At 38.9% G+C, this 18,636-nt stretch overlaps 1 protein-coding gene across 5 annotated transcripts in view; it reads left to right on the forward strand.

Moving 5' to 3' along the window:
- EXO1 (exonuclease 1) overlaps positions 1 to 11,108 on the forward strand; it is a 43,039-nt gene extending 31,931 nt beyond the window's left edge. For 2 of the 5 annotated variants that reach the window (XM_003130555.6, XM_021064446.1), the window contains exons 13-15: positions 1,360 to 1,461; positions 4,559 to 4,752; positions 8,284 to 11,095. In XM_003130555.6, coding sequence (XP_003130603.4) covers positions 1,360 to 1,461; positions 4,559 to 4,752; positions 8,284 to 8,425 — 438 coding nt within the window. In that variant the 3' untranslated portion in view covers positions 8,426 to 11,095. Of the gene's footprint in view, positions 1 to 1,359; positions 1,462 to 1,619; positions 4,391 to 4,558; positions 4,753 to 8,283 lie in introns of those variants that run through there. The other 3 variants (XR_002336230.1, XR_002336231.1, XM_021064445.1) reach the window with 3 other exon arrangements.

Below are 18,636 nucleotides of genomic sequence, written 5' to 3' on the forward strand. Positions count from 1 at the left end.
TTAAATTAATAAAAGTATCCTAACCATTTTTCTTATTTATAAAATATCTTTATTCTTACTTAAGTAAAATAAAAACTCCAAGTAAGTATTGCTCCTAAGACTGAATGACATCATGTTTTAAAATGACATGATGACATAATAGCATTCTTTAAATCTGAGTTATTTCAGATTTACCAATTTAACCTATTTCATTTCATATTTACAACCACCATTACCAAGATGTAGGAGCAATTACAGCCTTGGTAATATTTGATGGAATTTTGAGGTCTGATCATCCTAAATATTAAAAAATATCTAATAAATCACTATAGCTTATGTTTATCAAAAGGAAAATATGTTATTCAAGTTCCTAAAGGAAACTTGAGTTGTATCAGACTCAAATTGAAGGGAAAAAAGCCTAGTTAAAATGTGAAAACAAATTGTTTTTGTTTGGAGAGAGGTGAAATCTAGTAATATATTCAAACCTAAAATCCATCCCATGTGGTATTTTTTAAGTAAGAGTATGTCAAACCAAACAGTTGACGCTTTTGCTTTTCATTTCCCATTCATTTGCTTTGCCTTCAGTTCATCCATGTCTGTCTAGAAGACTCTGTATCTTTTCATAGGAGCCTCCATTTTGATAATGTTTTCCATTTTCCACCTCCTGCTGCGTTAGCCAAGTTTTCAAATGATACTATGATAAGAGAGTCTTTTTTTTTTTTCTTCCCTTAAGACTTGTTACTTACTTTCCAAAAAGTTGAGGGAGTATGACATCACTGTGTTCTGTAGCTCTAGCAAGGACGGCTTGGTGCGGAATTTGGCATGAATCCTGCTGTTGTTTCCATGAGCTGGAGTTACCTTTCCCCAGATTCCTGTCGTTTGTGTTGTTTGTGCCACCAGGAATTACAAAACTATTCTTGGTTTGTACACGTAAGCACATCTCTTGCCTGGATAGAATTTAATTTCATCTGAGCATAAACACCTTCAATCTTAAAATCAAAGAGCTGTGTGCTCCCCCTGGTTCTGGACACCCTACTTTCTAATTTATATTTTATGCAATTTACTTCTCCAGCAGAAAGATCTTACTGCTTTTCTTTAGTGAAACGGGCAAGCATCATTCTTTCCACCCTAGATTAATTTTCTTTTTTTCCCTCATTTTTAAAGTTTTATTGAAGTATAGTTGATTTACAGTAAAATTAATTTTCTTTTATTCTATTCCATGCTTTTTATACTTTTTTTCTTCTGAGAAATTACATTTTACTTACACTGAGTTTCTTAATTTATTTGTTTTATGTTTTGTTGGGTATTGGTTAGTTGTCATAAAAATTCCATTGTAAAAAAAATCTAATTTTACTTTCTTTTTTGATCTTGGGAATCTAGGAATCTGATTGCAGTTTTAAGTCACTTGATAATCAAGGTAATCAGAAATCCAAGCTACACTTATTTCATTTTTCAAAAAAGGACACGCTTCTAAGGAACAAGGTAAATTATTTAAATTATTTTTAAATTTTCAGAAGCAGTTCATGCTTGTTACCAGGAAATAGAAATATAAGCAAATTAAAAGTCAAAATGCCTATATTTTTTTCATGAAAGTGTCTACCTTCAAACCTTCTACGACCATGTTTATGCTTGATTTGCAGGTATTTGAGTTGTGAAACCTGCTGTTTTTCTCTTACAAAGATCTTTTTCCGGAGTTCCCGTCATGGCGAAGCGGAAACAAATCCGACTAGGAACCATGAGGCTGCGGGTTCGATCCCTGGCCTCAGTGGGTTAAAGGATCCGGCATTGTCGTGAGCTGTGGTGTAGGTCGCAGACTCGGCTTGGATCTGGCGTTGCTGTGGCTGTGGCGTAGGCTGGCAGCTGTAGCTCCAATTAAACCCTTAGCCTGGGAACTTCCATGTGCTGCAGGTGTGGCCCTAAAAAGCAAAAAAAAAGATCTTTGTTCATGTGCTTATATAACATTATTTATGATGATTAAAATATGCCATTGTATGGGTTTAACTAATCCTCTTATGTTTGTCCTTTACCCTAACATTTATTTACTATAGCAAACAGTACCTCAACCAGGATTTTGTGGGTAGGATTTCCCGTCATGGCTCAGTGGTTAGCAAACCCAACTAGCATCCATGAAGACACACGTTGGATCCCTGGCCTCGCTCAGTGGGTTAAGGATCAGGCGTTGCCGTGAGCTGTGATGCAGGTCACAGATACGGCTCAGATTCTGTGTTGCTGTGGCTGTGGCGTAGACTGGTGGCCACAGTTCTGGTTGGACCCCTAGCTTGGGAACTTCCATATGCGTGGTTGCTCCTGTAAATAGACAAAAAGATAAAAAAAAAAAAGATTTTGTGGGTAAATATTTGAGTACCCATTCTTGATTATTTCATAGGGATGAATCCTGTGGAAGGGTATGACTGGCCCAAAGGCATGTAGGTTTTAAGGCTTTGATATCTATTGCAAAAAGGCCTTCTAGAAACTGGGTACCTGATAAGCCAAGTTTTTCTTTTTATCAAAATATGTAAATATTTATGTGCCTACATAGTGAAAGCTCCTGAGTGAAAGCATATTTTATATATTAAGTGTTCTTGCCCATTAGTATCAAAATACTAATTCCTAACTTAAAAATGGGCAAGGAACATGAACAGAGTTCACAAAAGAAAAAGTGCAAATGGATGAGTAACATAGAAAAGTGTGTTCCACCTTGAGTAATCAAGTAATGCAAATTAAGGCAATAAAATATAATTTCTTACCTCTCGTTTTTCCATAACAGTTTTTAAGGTGGATAATCACATATTTAGGAGAGTAAGAATTGCTCTGTCATTTCTGGAAATCAGTATGAAAGAGTTCAAATAATTTAATCCATTAAGTGCCTTCTAGAACTTGAGCCTGAGATAGAGTTTAAATACCAGAACACCTACTCCTGCATTCATTACACTAGTGAATAATTGGAAAAAAATCTAAATGTCATATAAGGGAGTGAAATACATTGAATACGCTGGTTTTAGCTCTTCACTGGTAAAACATAGGTGAATTTTTTCTTTGTTTTCTCATGTTTTTCTCCAGCGAACATTAATAATTATGTTAATAATGAACATTTATGTGGGTGAACTATATATAGTTAACATATTTTTTTTTATGTTTACTTTGAAAAGCATACAAACCTTAAAACATCCTAATAAATGGTCTGGCATATCTATTTGAAAGAAGGTGTCCATCTTGTCATATGTAAATATAAATCCAAAAGAAATTAAAGATATAAATGTAAAATATGTAAATATAAGACTCTTAAAAACTTTGCGTGAGAAAGGGTTTTTCAAACAAATACTGTCTTAGAGCGATGTCTATTATTTTTGAATGAAAAAGGAAACCACCCTGTTAAAAATAGTATGTGTAGCGTGATGTTTTCTTTGCTTACATGCTTGAAAATACACACACATGTCTGTGTCTTACTAATCATAGTAAAAAGTCTGGAAAGATACCACAGTTATTTGCAGTCATGGGTAAGCCTAGAGATGAAGAAAGTACCTTCTCAAAAAGGAGTGATTTCTGGACCTTAAATGGTCATCTTTTATTATTATTCTTTCTCTCAAAGATTTGCATTGCCACATCTGTTTCGGTGACATCTCCTCAGATGGATCTTCCCTCTTCCTCCCCAAGAGCCATCTTTAGTATCTAAAATTTAATATCTAAAATCATCTTTTTTACTTCTACCCAATACTTCTTAAAGCATTTTTAGCAGTTATGTAAAATTATATTATTTGCTCTGAGTCACTTAGTTCCACCGTCTTAGGGTTGTCCTCTTTCTTGATAACTTCCGGCTTGATTCGTCTGCAGGGATTAAAGAAAAACCACAAAACATCTACTTATCAAAATCCTGGTTTCTTCCTCTGTCTTCCATCTTGCACTCCCTTTTCCCCATCACCAGCCTCCTAATTCAAGATTTCAGTGAAACTTTTCCTCTCCTTCTACACCCTCTACTAGATTCATCCATTTTAAAGCCTTGTTTATATTATCACTTTTACTATCCTAAAAAACAACCAATCTTCAATAGCTTCATATTTTCCATAGCGTAAAAATCAGTGGATTCCACTTAAATGTCAGTAGAGTTCTGCTTAGGTAAATTATGGCACATTTATGCGATGGAAACAACAGGCAACCTATTCACAACAAAACTCAGTTCTACATGTGAAATGGAAAATCCCCAAGATACAGTGTGAAGTAGAATCACGATATACTAATGGGGAAAAACAGGGCGTAGCAGGCTGCCAGATGTGTGGGGGGCTGTGCGTGTGTATGTAAATAAATTCAGTAAATGCAAAGGACACTGGTGACAGCAACTGCCTCTAGGCAGTGAGTGGGTGAGGGAGACTCACTTTTCTCTCTCTTCTTTTATAACTCTTGAATTTAATGCCAGGTGCTTGTACTACCTGTATAAAATGTGATGGTAGTTTTTGTCTTAGACATTTATAAACATTTTTGCTTTAAGTTATTTTTTGTTCTAGTGTATGAAGCATAGTTTGACATTAAAGAAAGGTAGTTGCTTTAACAGAATAGCATTAAAACTTCAGGTTTTCACCTTCAGGTTCCTGGGCTGTATAAATCTAGTTCTGTGGAGCATCTTTCTACAACCAAGATCAAACCTTTAGTACCTGCCAGAGTTAGTGGGCTAAGCAAGAAGCCAGCGAGCATCCACAAGAAAAACCATCACAATGCTGAGAACAAACCAGGATTGCAGATAAAAATCAATGAACTCTGGAAAAATTTTGGATTTAAAAAGTGAGTTGCCTTGTTATTTATTCTAAAATAGGATAACTAATTTTTTTCTATAATTTCAATCCCTGTCTTCTAACTCTATTTTCATGAGTCAGTGTCTTTTTCTCTTATCTTAAAGAGAATTATTTTCCTCTAGTGCCTTTATAACTGACCGTAAAAATCTTTAACTTCAATTTCTATACCTCTTTTAAGTGAAAAGATCGCAAACTAAAAAATGTCAGTTCTCAATCTGGCTTTGGGGTCTCTGTTAAGCAAGTTGCTTTTCTAGGCCTTAACTGTCTGTTTTCTTTCCTTCTAAACATTGTTTTAGACATGGAGGTGGGAAATCATGTACGGTACATCTGGATTTAAAGAAGTTTCCCTAAATTATCACATCTAACCTGGCGAGAATCATTGAATTAATATTTTGCCACATTTCTAATGTATAATGTAGCAAACACCGTTTTAAAAGAATTGATTCTATATTTCCGCATTTTTTCCAACCACAATCTTTCTGTTAGACCACAAAACTAGCCACCGAGTAGCATCAATTTATAATTAATTTTCTCATTCTTACTGAGGCAAATGTCTTAAAAATAAAACCAAAGAAAAAGGAAGGGAGGGCAGTTTCATGGGGTGATAAGAATAAACTTAACCTAGTAGAAATGTTACCACAGTTAGATGCGATAGCATGAGTGGAAACGCTTTGTAAAAAGTGCTGGACAATTATTTTTTACTTTACACTGGGTAAAGTCTAGCATTAAAGCATGTAGCAACAGTTCTCAAACTTTTTGCCTTTAGGAACCCTTTACAGTCTTAAGTTCATTATTGAGGGCTCTGAAGGACTTTGGTGTATATGTGTTTTATCTGTCAACATTTAAGAATCTTAGAAATTAAAATGGACATTTAAAATATTTATTTTTAAATAACAATAATGAACTTATTATATCTTAAATCGATAGTGTATTTTTACAAAACTTGCAGTTTTTCGGAGTTCCCTTTGTGGCTCAGTGGTTAACAAATCCGATTAGAATCCATGAGATTTCAGGTTCAATCCCTGGCCTTGCTCAGTGGGTTAAGGATCTGGCGTTGCCGTGAGCTGTGGTGTACGTAGCAGACACGGCTCAGATCCCGAGTTGCTGTGGCTGCTGGCCTACGCCAGCAGCCACAGCTCCAATTGAAAAACCCCTAGTCTAGCAACCTCCGTATGCCACAAGTGCGGCCCTAGAAAAGACAAAAAAAAAAAAAATGAAAAAATTGCTGTATTTCAAAACCAAAACAATGAAAAGAATGACATTGTTTTGCATTTTTGCCCATCTTTGCTGTCTGATTTAATAGAACTGAGCTGGATTCTTAAATCTGCTTCTGTGTTTGATGTGTTACGAAATGTTGCTTTGTTAAATTACATGAAGAAAGTCTGGCCCCACACATGTTTGTGGTTGTAAAATATATATTTTAATAGCATTTTTATTGTAATTTTTATATTACACCAAAATTCAACAAGTGATAGTTTCTTCAAAGCTAATTTTAATGTAGAATGTAGAACCATGGAGTTCCTGTCGTGGCTCAGTGGTTAACGAATCCGACTAGCATCCGTGAGGACGCGGGTTCAATCCCTGGCTTTGCTCAGTGGGTTAAGGATCTGGCGTTGCCATGAGCTGTGATGTAGGTCGCAGGCAGGCTTAGGTCCTGAGTTGCTGTGCCTGTGGTGTTGGCCAGTGGCTTCAGCTCCGATTGGACCCCTAGCCTGGGAACCTCCATATGCCGCAGGTGCAGCCCTAAAAAGACAAAAGACCAAAAAAAAAAATATATATATACATACATGTATATATATACATACATACATACATACATACATATATACATACATATATATACATACATATATATACATACATATATACATACATATATACATACATATATACACATACATATATATACATACATACATATATACATATATATACATATATATACACATATATTATATATATAGAACCACCTCAGTTGACTTTTCCAGCACTGTGACATTACAGCCTGTGGGTCCCTTTTGCACTTCCAGTGCCTCTGTTACTCATGCATGATCTTATCACATTGGCATTGATCATTTGGAAAATGTGGGTTTAGAGAGTTCTTCTTATCTTCCAGTTGTTGACACATCATTATACTAAAAAAATCACAGTCATCACAATCTTATCAGCGAAGCCTTTAAGCATTGGGAACCTGTCAAGTGACAGATAAAAGTTTTCCAAGATTTTAATTTTCACTTGAAAAGTTGAATTTTGTCATTGCCAACATATCCTGTTAGGTTTTTTCCCCTTAGTCTGTCTTTGTTCCTTTTAGAGAAGCCCTTTGCCAAATACCTAAATTTGAACAACACACGCTTTTACTTGAGATAACCATCATACTTCATTATGCAACAAAAGTGCCTTCTCTTGGTTTCCCATTTTGTCACAGAATGTTAAGAAATTGAGAGGGTTGAGATTTGATGAAGTTAATAATTTTTTCTTCTTCATCAAGAGTGTTCTTGGAGTTTGTGGCTCAGCAGTTGGCGAACCCGACTAGCATCCATGAGGACTCGGGTTCAATCCCTGGCTTTGCTCAGTGGGTTAAGGATCCGGCATTGCCATGAGCTGTGGTGTCAGTCACAGACTTGGCTCCGATCCCACGTTGCTGTGGCTGTGGTGTAGGCTGGAGCTACAGCTCCAATGTGACCCCTGACCTGGGAATCTCCATATGCTGCGGGTGGAGCCCTAAAAAAAAAAAAGAAGAAGAGTGTTCTTTAGTGAGACTGACTCTTTTAACGTACTATTGCTATTTCCTATACGTTGCTACTGTATTGATTCATGCTAAGTTGCCAGCAGCTTTACTCAGTTCTGCTTTTGGATTATCAGTACCATTGTCAGCACAGTAGGAAAGGCAGATAAAGTCAAAATATTATTGGGAAAATAGTTTTGATCTTACAAACCCCCTGAAGGGGTCTTGGGAATGTTTAGGGGTCTGTGGATCATAATTTGAGAACTGCTGCTAGAGGGAAATCAAACATGCGGCAGTATTAAGTGCCTTTTAGACATTTAAATCACGTTGAATTTCTGTCGACAGGCATTAGGATAACATTATCTTCACAATAGGATTAATTTTTATAGACACAGAGCTCCCTCCCAAAAGTTGGAGGAGGGAGGAGGTCAAAGAAAAGGCTTAAGCATTCGTTCATGCTTTACTCTTGCTGGTTCCCAGCCAGACTGGAGAAGGTCCCTGGGAAGAAAAGAACTAAAGTTTTATTTATTGCAATCATTCTGCCTTAGCTAGTATATATTTAGTAGTGGTTTGGAAGGTGATTTAGGAAGTAGGAATGGGTACCAAGAAGCAAAACTCAAATTTTATCGGGCATACTCAGAGGAGAGCCTGAATATGTCCTATGGTGACATCGAGACAAATTATACAGTAAAGAGTCTTATCCTCTTCATATACCTCTGTTTGTCCAGTTCGGTTATTCTCTAATCACCCCTGCCCTAAAACGCCAAATTCATTTTATTGTATTATATCTTGCAGAGATTCTGAGAAGCTTCCTTCTTGTAAGAAGCCAGATCCCCTGTTTCCTGTCAAAGATAACATCCAGCTAACTCCAGAAGCAGAAGACGATATATTTAACAATTCCGAATGCAAGCGTGTTCAGAGAGCAATATTCCAGTAAACACAGGCACCTGGGAAGACTCTTACCTGCAAGAGACTCCTATCACTTGAAGTCCTATTTGGGTGTGAGATAATATCAGTCTGATGATTTATTCTTAGATCCACACCATTTTTATTTTTTTATTTTTATTTTTTTAAGCCACACCCACAGCATATAGAGGTTCCCAGGCTAAGGGTCAAATTGGAGTTACAGTTGCTGGCCTACACCACAGCCACAAGCACTGCAGGATCCGTAACCCACTTATCAAGCCCAGGGATCGAACCCACAACTTCATGGTTATTAGTCGGATTTATTTCTGCTGTGCCACATCGGGAACAGCCACACCATTTTTAAAATAGAGGCATTTTGTATATTAACTGTGTTAACTGAATTTTTTCAGCTTTTTATATTTCCATAAGAAGCCAACTAGAGAAATAATTTTGGCTTCGACAGTTTGGGGAAGTTTTAATATTAATTGGGCAAGTTCCTGGGAACTTAAAAATCTAAACATTTCTGGGAGGTTGTCAAATACAAGGACGGAAAATGGAAGACCACAATTTGGTGATCCTTTGATCTTAGGGGAAATTCCCATATTTCTCCAAGCTGTAATTTTTTTCCACCCACCTTTCCTGTCTATCTCTCTGAGTTGAATTGGAAGTAGGATTGCTGGTGTGGGAGGGGTAATTGGAAGGGTTAAAGGTCATTGCATAAATGGGACGGTACTCTGTTTTCCCTCAAGAGTTTGGCTGAGTTATAGATTGACAGTAAAGGAAAATTGCTTTCATCCTTATGTGAAAGGAACTACTTCTTATGTAATTTATATTATTAATCTTCAAAATAGCCTGTTTTTCTTATATGTCTTTTTTAAAAGTGTAGGCTAAAAATTCCTTAATATATATTTAAAACTAGGTCCCAGCTGTGATATAAAGCTGCAGGGTCTATGATGTGTGCTTACCCTGTAGAGAAATAGGCAGATTCTTGGAAGGAGCCAACTATGCAAGTGAAGATCGAAAGTAAGGGACAATCTGACAGGAAGTAAAGGAATTATAAAAGTATCTGATATAATAGAGAGTAAAGGAAAGGGACAGAGCGTTTCAATTTTTAAATGAGACTCCTGGATCACAAGGTCAGCGTGGAACAAAAAACATAAGAAACAGCATAGAAATTTTGAAAGGAGACAATTTTTGAAAAAAAAAAAAATTGTGAAAAGACCAAACCCAAAGAACAAACGCAAGTTTGAATATTCTGCGACTGTTTTCCTATTTAAAACAAATTAAGAAAGGGAAGATGGCAGCAGCATTATCGTTTTTTCAGTCTCCGAAACCCCACATAACAGCAACTCGACAGCATTGTTAAAATATTAATGAACAACATTACAGTAAATTTAAATGACATCGTATACTTAAATCTCAAAATATAAATGGATGATACCGGTCACCATTGGCCACAAGACGGCAAGGTGGTACTGGCATCTATTTGGGAGAAAAAGAGGATGATGAAAGGGCATCTAATGCCTGAGAACAGAACTTGTGCAGAATAAGTGTTGGAACACATAGCAGATGAGTTGCAAACAGCATTGGAAACTGAGAGAGGCTTTGAGCATTCAGGTGGTATGTGAGTGCAAGAGGCCTGCAGGAATGCCGAAGGACTAAAGCAGGGTAATCCAGGAGTTCCCCTTGTGGCTCAGTGGATTAAGAACCTGACTAGCATCCATGACGATGTGGGTTCAATCCCTGACCCCACTCGTGGGTTAAGGATCCGGTGTTGCCGTGAGCTGCGGTGTAGGTTGCAGACACGGCTCAGATCTGGCGTTGCTGTGGCCCTGGCGTAGGCTAGCAGTTGCAGCTCCAATTAGACCTCTAGCCTGGGAATTCCATATACCGAAGGTGCAGTCCTTCCTAAAAAAAAAATTAAATAAATAAATGAATTAAATAAATAAATGTGACGTATTTAAAAAATAATCAAGCCATGTAGTCTATATGAACTTTTGAAATGATTTGCCAAATTTGTCAAGGCTCGCTTCTAGGGGGACAAAGTGCCCCACAGAAGAGAAGCTGCTAGGAGTAAAACCAAAATTGAGCAGAAACAAGCCAATAGACACAAAAGAAAATAAAGTTAAATACTAGCAGAGGGAGGAATAGTAGACTAAGAAATCTCAGCACAATACTGTATTTGAACACCGAAAAGTAAAATAGCTGAGGTTTGAGAAACGCCCAAAAACCAAAGTTTAAGAAAATTAATTTTACTTAAAAAGAAGCCACAGAAAATATTTAGATCAACCTCTTACAGAAGTTAATTTTAAAAAGAATCAAGAGCAGAATAACATTTTTACACATAACGAAAATCTACTAGCAGGTCCCACAGCAGATCAAGAACAATCTTTCAAAATGTACTAAAAGTTATTAAGAAAGTGGTTTAGGATACAAAGGAAATTTAGAATTGGAAAAAACTCGGGGAAAAAAGTAAACCGAAGAAAGCATCAGAAGTAAAAGATTTTGGAAATGAAGGCTAAACTAGGAGGGACACAAGCAAATAAACATACAAATAGATATGGCTTTAAATAGGTTAAAAACCAAAACAAAATGGAAAAAGACTTTAAAACATTAGGAAGTGACAGATATTGAGGATGGGGCAGAAGGTCCAGTATACACATAATAGGAGTCTCTGAAGGAAAAAAAAAAAAAAAAGCAACCCTATGATTTCAGAGAAACTAATTTTTAAAAGATTTGAAGCAATATTTTTAAAATGCACTCTTATACCTGAGATTATTGATCCAAAACAGCCAACACCAAGACATAGGTGACGAAATGTTATTTTAAGGAAAGCAAAAATCCTCTGGGTGAGCAAGAACAGCAAGTGACCTGAGAAGAAGCAGGCGATCTTCAGACTTCTGCAATTATTCCTTATGCCTCAAGAAAACTGAGTCACGTGTTAAAGATACTCGAGGGAAAATGAAAGCCAAGGGTTTTATATTCAACAAAATTGACTTTCAAGTATAAAGAGTGCAAGCTTATCCAATGAACAAGAATTTGGAAATACTGCTCCCTTAAGCTCTTCTTGGGGGATCAGAAAACTAGAGAAAGAGCACCACCATTGGAGGTGACCACGGTGACTTGTACAATTAAAAATTAGAGCTGAGGTGTTCCCCTTGCGGCTCTGTAGTAACGAACCCAACTAGTAACCATGAAGATGCAGCTTCGATCCCTGGCCCCCAAGGATCCGGCGTGGCCCTGACCTGTGGTATAGGTTGCAGACATGGCTTGGATCCCACGTTGTTGTAGCTGTGGTGTAGGCTGGCAGCTACGGATCCTATTCAACCCCTAGTCTGGGGATTTCCATATGCCACGCACGGTTGTGGCCCTAAAAAGACAAAAAACTAAATAAATAATAGAAATTAGAGTTAAATGGAGAGTATGACATGCAGTGACGCAGTGTCTGCATGTCCAGATGACACAGGTCATTACAACTAAGGAGAGACCATATGCAGAACAATTTGGTTTAGCTTGTAGAAGTCTCAATATTATTTTAGGACCGTTGTGTATATAATGTGGGATAGAATATTATTTATGGGATGTTTTAATGTCTCCCCAGTTTTCTTGAGAACCAGGATTTACCCCCCACCCTCCTCCAACAATTCTTAATGTCAGAGAAGGGAGATATGGATAAAATACAGAACAGGTTTTGTTTTGTTTTTTCTGTCTTTTTGCCATTTCTTGGGCCGCTCCCGTGGCGTATGGAGGTTCCCAGGCTAGGGGTCCAATCAGAGTTGTAGCTGCTGGCCTACGCCAGACCCACAGCAACGCAGGATCCGAGCCGAGTCTGCAACCTACACCACAGTTCTTGGCAATGCCAGATCCTCAACCCACTGAGCAAAGCCAGGGACCAAACCCACAACCTCATGGTTCCTAGTCGGATTCGTTAACCCCTGAGCCACGATGGGAACTCCCAGAATAGGTTTTTTTAATGTAGCTATGAACGTGTGTCGGGACTACTGATGGACTCTTATGACTGTAATATACACATTCTCTACACACACACACTGGAGAGACCCAGAAAACTAACCAATCAGTACAATGAGCATCCCTGTCACTCAGCTTGTTAGTCTTCAAATACTACTTTTTCTCTGAAAGAAACAAGAGCTTCTTGAGAAGATAGCCTGGGAAGGAAACGTGAAAGACAAGCCCTAGAATAGACAGAAGTCATTACCAGCTATTGTGTAAGTTCAAAATGATTCAGGAGACCTGGAGAGGCTCCCACTGTGCAAACACAGAAAAAGTTCATCTTGAAAAGATAATCATTGCCATTTACTGGAACCCATAATAAACATTTTTGTTTTTATTTTTTTAGAAAGTAGCGGACCAGGAAGCACTCTGTTCTGAAGAACCAAGGCCCTAGGCTTTAGCCCACGTGATTTTTATTAAGGAAGGTGATGAGATTATGATTAATGGGATTGAGGAAGGTGACAAGATCAGTGGTCAGGGACAGACATAGGCAATAATGAGATTATCATCTTAGTGATATCAAAGCTATCCTTAGGACATAGTGCAGCTGTTTATAGAAAAACATAGTTAATGCATAAATAAATTTTTAAATAATTGCTCACTTTCTGGGAGTTCCCGGGCGTGGTGCAGTGGTTAACAAATTCAGACTAGGAACCATGAGGTTTCGGGTTCGTTCCCTGGCCTTGCTCAGTGGGTTAAGGATCTGGCGTTGCAGTGAGCTGTGGTGTAGGTCGCAGACACGGCTCAGATCCTGTGTTGCTGTGGCTGTGATGTAGGCTGGGTGGCTACAGCTCCGATTCTACCCCTAGCCTGGGAACCTCCATATGCCGCGGGAGCGGCCCTAGAAAAGGCAAAAAGACAAAGAAAAAAAAAAAAAAAAAGGTCACCTTCTGAGGATGATGAAGTATCAATTCATTATCTTGAATATGGGAAAATAAAGGAGAAATATCAGGCCTTGTCCCTATCTTTGCTCCAGTGTGCCAAAGGGTAACCAAACAAAAGATAAATCTCTTTCTACTGTTCTAATAATGAAAAAAGCACCATTTTGAGACCCCCATTAGACTCATGGATTTAGACTTTGAGCATCAGCTGCTGTTAACATCATAACCAGACATTTTACGCCTCTTAATGAAAGAACTCAACATCCTCTGTAGTCTTGCCATCGGCTTGGAAATGAGTCTGATCCTTCCTCTGGATCCAGCTGCCAAGTTGCAGGAAATACAGAGGACAGCGGAACATGTAGAACTGCAGCATGAGTGTGCAATTAACAAAACCCATGGTAAGAAACTACAGGTTAAATGCCCTGAGATTTTCAACAGATAAATTGTAAGGAAAGGGATGGAGATGAAAATTCCATATTAAAAAAAGGACAAAACTAGACTCTAGGGGCTGCACATGCTGATTAATAATAAGAAAGGGAGTTCCCGTCGTCGCTCAGCTGAAACAAATCTGACTAACATTCATAAGGATGCAGGTTCGATCCTGGCCTCACTCAGTGGGTTGAAGATCCGGCGTTGCCATGAGCTGTGGTGTAGGTCACAGATGTGGCTCAGATCTGGCATTTCGGTGGCTGTGACGCAGGCCAGCAGCTACAGCTCCGATTGGACTCCTAGCCTGGGAATCTCCATATGCCACAGGTTCAGCCCTCAGGACAAAAAATAAAGAGATCGTGATTAAGCAATAAAGAAATATAAGGAAGTGATAGCTATAAAATTCAGAGTGGTAGCTAAGGGGCAGTGGGCAGGGAGGGCAGCGTGCATTCCTCATGACAAGGCACAGGGAAGGGATTCTAGGAATGGCTGGCAAACTTTTATTTCCTGAGTGGTGTATTTTATCACATGGTTTTTCTGATAACATACCTTCCCAGGCTATATCCATATTATAGAGTAAGATGTTGGCCTTATAGTTTATTAAGCCATATAGTTGTTTTGTGTAGTTTTCCATGTTTTCTTTATTACAGTATTTTTTAAAATTGTACTATATGTCAACAAACTGAAGATACAATTGATTGTAAGATGTAATTTGATGTCCCCCGTCAAAAAAAACTCCATTCTATTGACACGCCATTAACTGTAAGGTACACACTATACACTATTCTCAAAAATTAAAATGCGTACTTTAGGATAAAGAAGCGACAGCAATTAGAGGTCACACATCCTGTCTCTCATGCATAAAATCAAGCAACTATCCTTATTTCCCAACGTTAACCCAGACAGTTGGCACCAGTCAGCCTCCGATCTTGAAAGACGTGCAGCACAGCGGAGCGAAAGCTGAGGTACAGGCTGAAAAGAAGGAATAAAGTGAAAATAAACTGAGCAGTGTGATTCCCACCCCCATTTCCCTACAGAGCTCCCATGCTCTCTTGGGATTTGGGTTGCACGCCTGTTGCACTGCACCAAGTTTTCCCACGGCGTTAGTGCCATTAGGTTTGCTTTCTACTCGACTTCTCTGTTGTTCCGTTTGGGTAATTTCCATGAACCCATTTTCAAGGTAACTGATTCTTTATTTGACTCTTCATCTCTGCTACTGCTTTTTTTGTTTTCACTTCTAGCATTTCTCTTTTACAGTTTCCATCTCTGGTGATAGTCGCCCCCCCCATTGGCTCAGGCACATATTTATCCCCATTTTATACAAGACAAATGAACCACAGCTATTTTACATAATCTTTGCTAGTATTTCTACTATCTGGGTCGTCTCTGAGTCTGGTTCCGTATTTTGCATCTTGATGCCATTTTCTGTTCTGTGCTTTGTGTGTGTGTCCTATTTTTTGATTGATTTGCCATGACTGACACTGTCTGCTGATAGAGAACAGTAAGGACTGAAGTAAAGCTGCTGTCACCCTTTGTTTCTCACCTCCCAGGAAGTTCCAGGCACTATGGCCCACTCTCCACACTCTGGTTAAAGGATTCCTGGCTACCAGGGACTGTATATTGCACAGAACTTGAAGTCTTTCTGAACACACTTTGATGTTTTGAGATTGTTGATTCATGGTTTAGGGGAGGCAGAAGAATAATTGAATTCCAGATAGGAATTGGAAGACTTTATTTTACAGTTCTGACTCATCTAAAACTCTAAGTGACCTTGGGCAAACCACTAAACCTTTGTTGTCTGTCTTTCTTCCTTTCTTCCTTCCTTCCTTTCTTTCTCTCTTTCTTTCTTTCTTTCTTTTTTTTCTTTCTTTCCTTCCTTCCTTCCTTCTTCCTTCCTTCCTTCCTTCCTTCTTTCCTTCCTTCCTTCCTTCCCTCTCTCTCTCTCTCTCTCTCTTTCTTTCTTTCTCTCAAAGGACAAACCTGGGAGCTTGATCCCGATCTCAGAAATTACAACTCCATGGGAGTTCCCATTGTGTCTCAGTGGGTTAAGAATCTGACTAGTATCCATGAGGATGAGGGTTCAATCCCTGGCCTTGCTCAGTTAAGGATCTGGCATTGCAGTGAGCTGTGCTGTAGGTCACAGATGAAGTTGGCATCTGGCAGTGCTGTGGCTGTGGTATAGGCCGGCAGCTGCAGCTCCAATTCAACTCCCGGCCTGGGAAATTCCATATGCTTTGGGTGCAGCCCTAAAAAGCAAAAAAAATAAAAAATAAAAAGAAAGAAAGAAAAAGAAAAAAGGATATAGAGGAAGGAAGGAAGAAAGAGAAAAAAAGAAATACTTTGATTTATGAATAGCCATTTAAAGACTATTCCAAAGACCTCCACAAGAGGGCAGCTCCTCCACATTGCTTAATGTCTGAAGAGAAAGCCACCTTTTTATACAATATTTTACTTTTTTATTTCTTTTAATTATGTAAGTAGGGCACAAATATATTCACACTTATAAAAATTCCAACTTTACCAACCAACTTCAAATGTCTTTTGATTATTGATTATGACCCCCAATCCTAATCTGCCCTATTGTTGGTTTAGTGGGTATTTTATTTTTTATGAAGTTTTGTCTTTTTGACTTCTTTTTTTTTAGATGATAATATATTTTATTTTTAGAAACCAATTGTGAATCTTATAAAAAAAAAGCACATAGGATAGTGATAAGATAATTTCTACCTAGAAATCATTCAAAATTGCTGGAAGGCAGAAATTTTTAAGATGTATGTCCTGTCTACTCTTTGAACCATAAGCAGAATGCTGAGCTTCACTCATTCACACGAATATTTACTGTGTTCCTACTTTGCTGCAGGTAATTGTGCAAGTGTGGTCTATATGCCACACACTGCTCTCTCCCTGGGGATCCCAGTCTCTGGACTCACTGAGGTTCAGGTTCTTCATGTCTCCACGCAGAAGGAATTCAGCGAGAGACAAAGTGATAGGCAAGAAACAGGTTGCAGGTTCGATCCCTGGATGCTTGCGAGAGATGCAAGCCGGCAGGCACGGAAGCTCTGCCTCTTTTTGAGTTCTTTAAGACATGGTTTCTAGGAGTGCCCGTCGTGGCTCAGTGGAAACAAATCCAACGAATAATCATGAGGATACAGGTTCTATCCCTGGCCTCACTCAGTGGCTTAAAGATCTGGCATTGCCATGAACTGTGGTGTAGGTCGCAGATGTGGCTTGGATCTGGCGTTGCTGTGGCTGTGGTGTAGGCTGGCAGCTGTAGCTCTGATTCAACCCCTAGCCTGGGAACTTCCATGGGTTGCAGGTGTGGCCCTAAAAGAGGAAAAAAAAGGGGGAAAAATGGCTTCTAAAACTAACTTTTTAAAATTCACATATGATTTGAACAATTTTGCTGTTAATAGTCACATGTTAATTTACCTTTAATTACTCTCTTTAACTCCATAGAATGCATGTCATAATTTATTTATTATTGAAGGACATTTAGAAAATATTTTCAGTATTCAAACAATGTTGCATCAAATACTTTGCTACTGCATTTGGGGAAAAAAGTGATTTCATAGTAATTAACATTTTAAAGCTAATTTATTAAAACAAAGTAGGAACATTTTAGTAATTTTACTAGCCGCAAAAATATATGAAGTTGGTTTACAGAAAAGGGGATAGAAGTGGGAGAAGCACGTACGTAAAGCCTTCCTTGAAAGCATTTAGGTTCACTCCATTCCATGATGCAAATTATTCTGGGGTGCCATTCCTGTTGGGGTGTTGGGGTGTTTCACAGGTGTATGTTTTTGTCTTATGTGCGATCAGAACTAGATGGAAAATGGCCTAAATAATGCAGAACAGAGACAGGAAAGGAATGCTCGGGTGTGACCACGAGCGAGGGCAGCTTCTGCATCTCTGTTATCTTCTATGGTGTGACTGGGAGGGAGCCAGAGCCACCTCTATGGCCTGTACGCAAGAAACGCTCAACAGACACATATCTGCTTCTCTGCTGGTGTTCACGGGATCAGAGTTGTGCCTGTAGCAAATATTCCTGGAGAAAAGGATAGGCTCTTCTTTGGGACTTTTTAGAATTCGGAACCTGACTGAGCTTGAATGGAAGTATGAGTGAAGGCAGGTAAGAAGCAGCTGAGGTAAGGAGGAGGATTTCTGTGGTCAAAGCTTAGCGAAGCGGATGCCCAGAATGTGTTTGCAGAAAAGGGAAACTAGCTGAGCCAGATCGTTCTAAAAATGGAGCTTTCAGAGTTCCCGTTGTGGCTCAGGGGTAACAAACCCAACTAGTATCCATGAGGATGCAGTTTCCATCCCTGGCCTCGGTCAGTGGGTTAAGGATCTGGCATTGACGTGAGCTGTGGTGTAGCTCACAGATGCGGCTCAGATCCTGCATTGCTGTGGCTGTGGTGTAGACCTGCAGCCGCAGTTCTAATCTGACCCCAAGCCTGGGAACTTCCATATGCCACAAGTGCGGCCCTAAAAAAACAAAAATAAATAAATAAATGTGGAGCTTTCTTAGGAGGCCATGGAGCCAGTGGCCAAGTGTTTTTAGGAATCCATTATCATAAATGCAAAAGGTGCAGAAAGCAAGAATTTGCCTAGGGTCTTAGAAAAATGAGCGTGAGCCTCCCTCTGTAGCTGATCCCACTGAGCCCCACCTTCCCAACCTGGTTTCCTAATTGTTTTCCAGACTGGCTTATTTTTTTTTCCTTTCCACTTTCCTTGTCTACAGGATGCTTTGATGTCGAAACAGCTTTTTTTTTTTTTTTCAGAAGACCCAAACACCTGCAATTAACTCATGGAAGGAGACTGAGGATTGACAGTGGATTTGGGGGCTGTGAGGCATGACCTTAAATCATTTGCCCTGACATCCAGAGGACCTGGAGGCAGCCTGCTCACCTTTATTCCAGGATGC

The sequence above is a fragment of the Sus scrofa genome, chromosome 10, assembly GCF_000003025.6.
Source record: "Sus scrofa isolate TJ Tabasco breed Duroc chromosome 10, Sscrofa11.1, whole genome shotgun sequence".
NCBI classification, from domain to species: Eukaryota; Metazoa; Chordata; class Mammalia; order Artiodactyla; family Suidae; genus Sus; species Sus scrofa.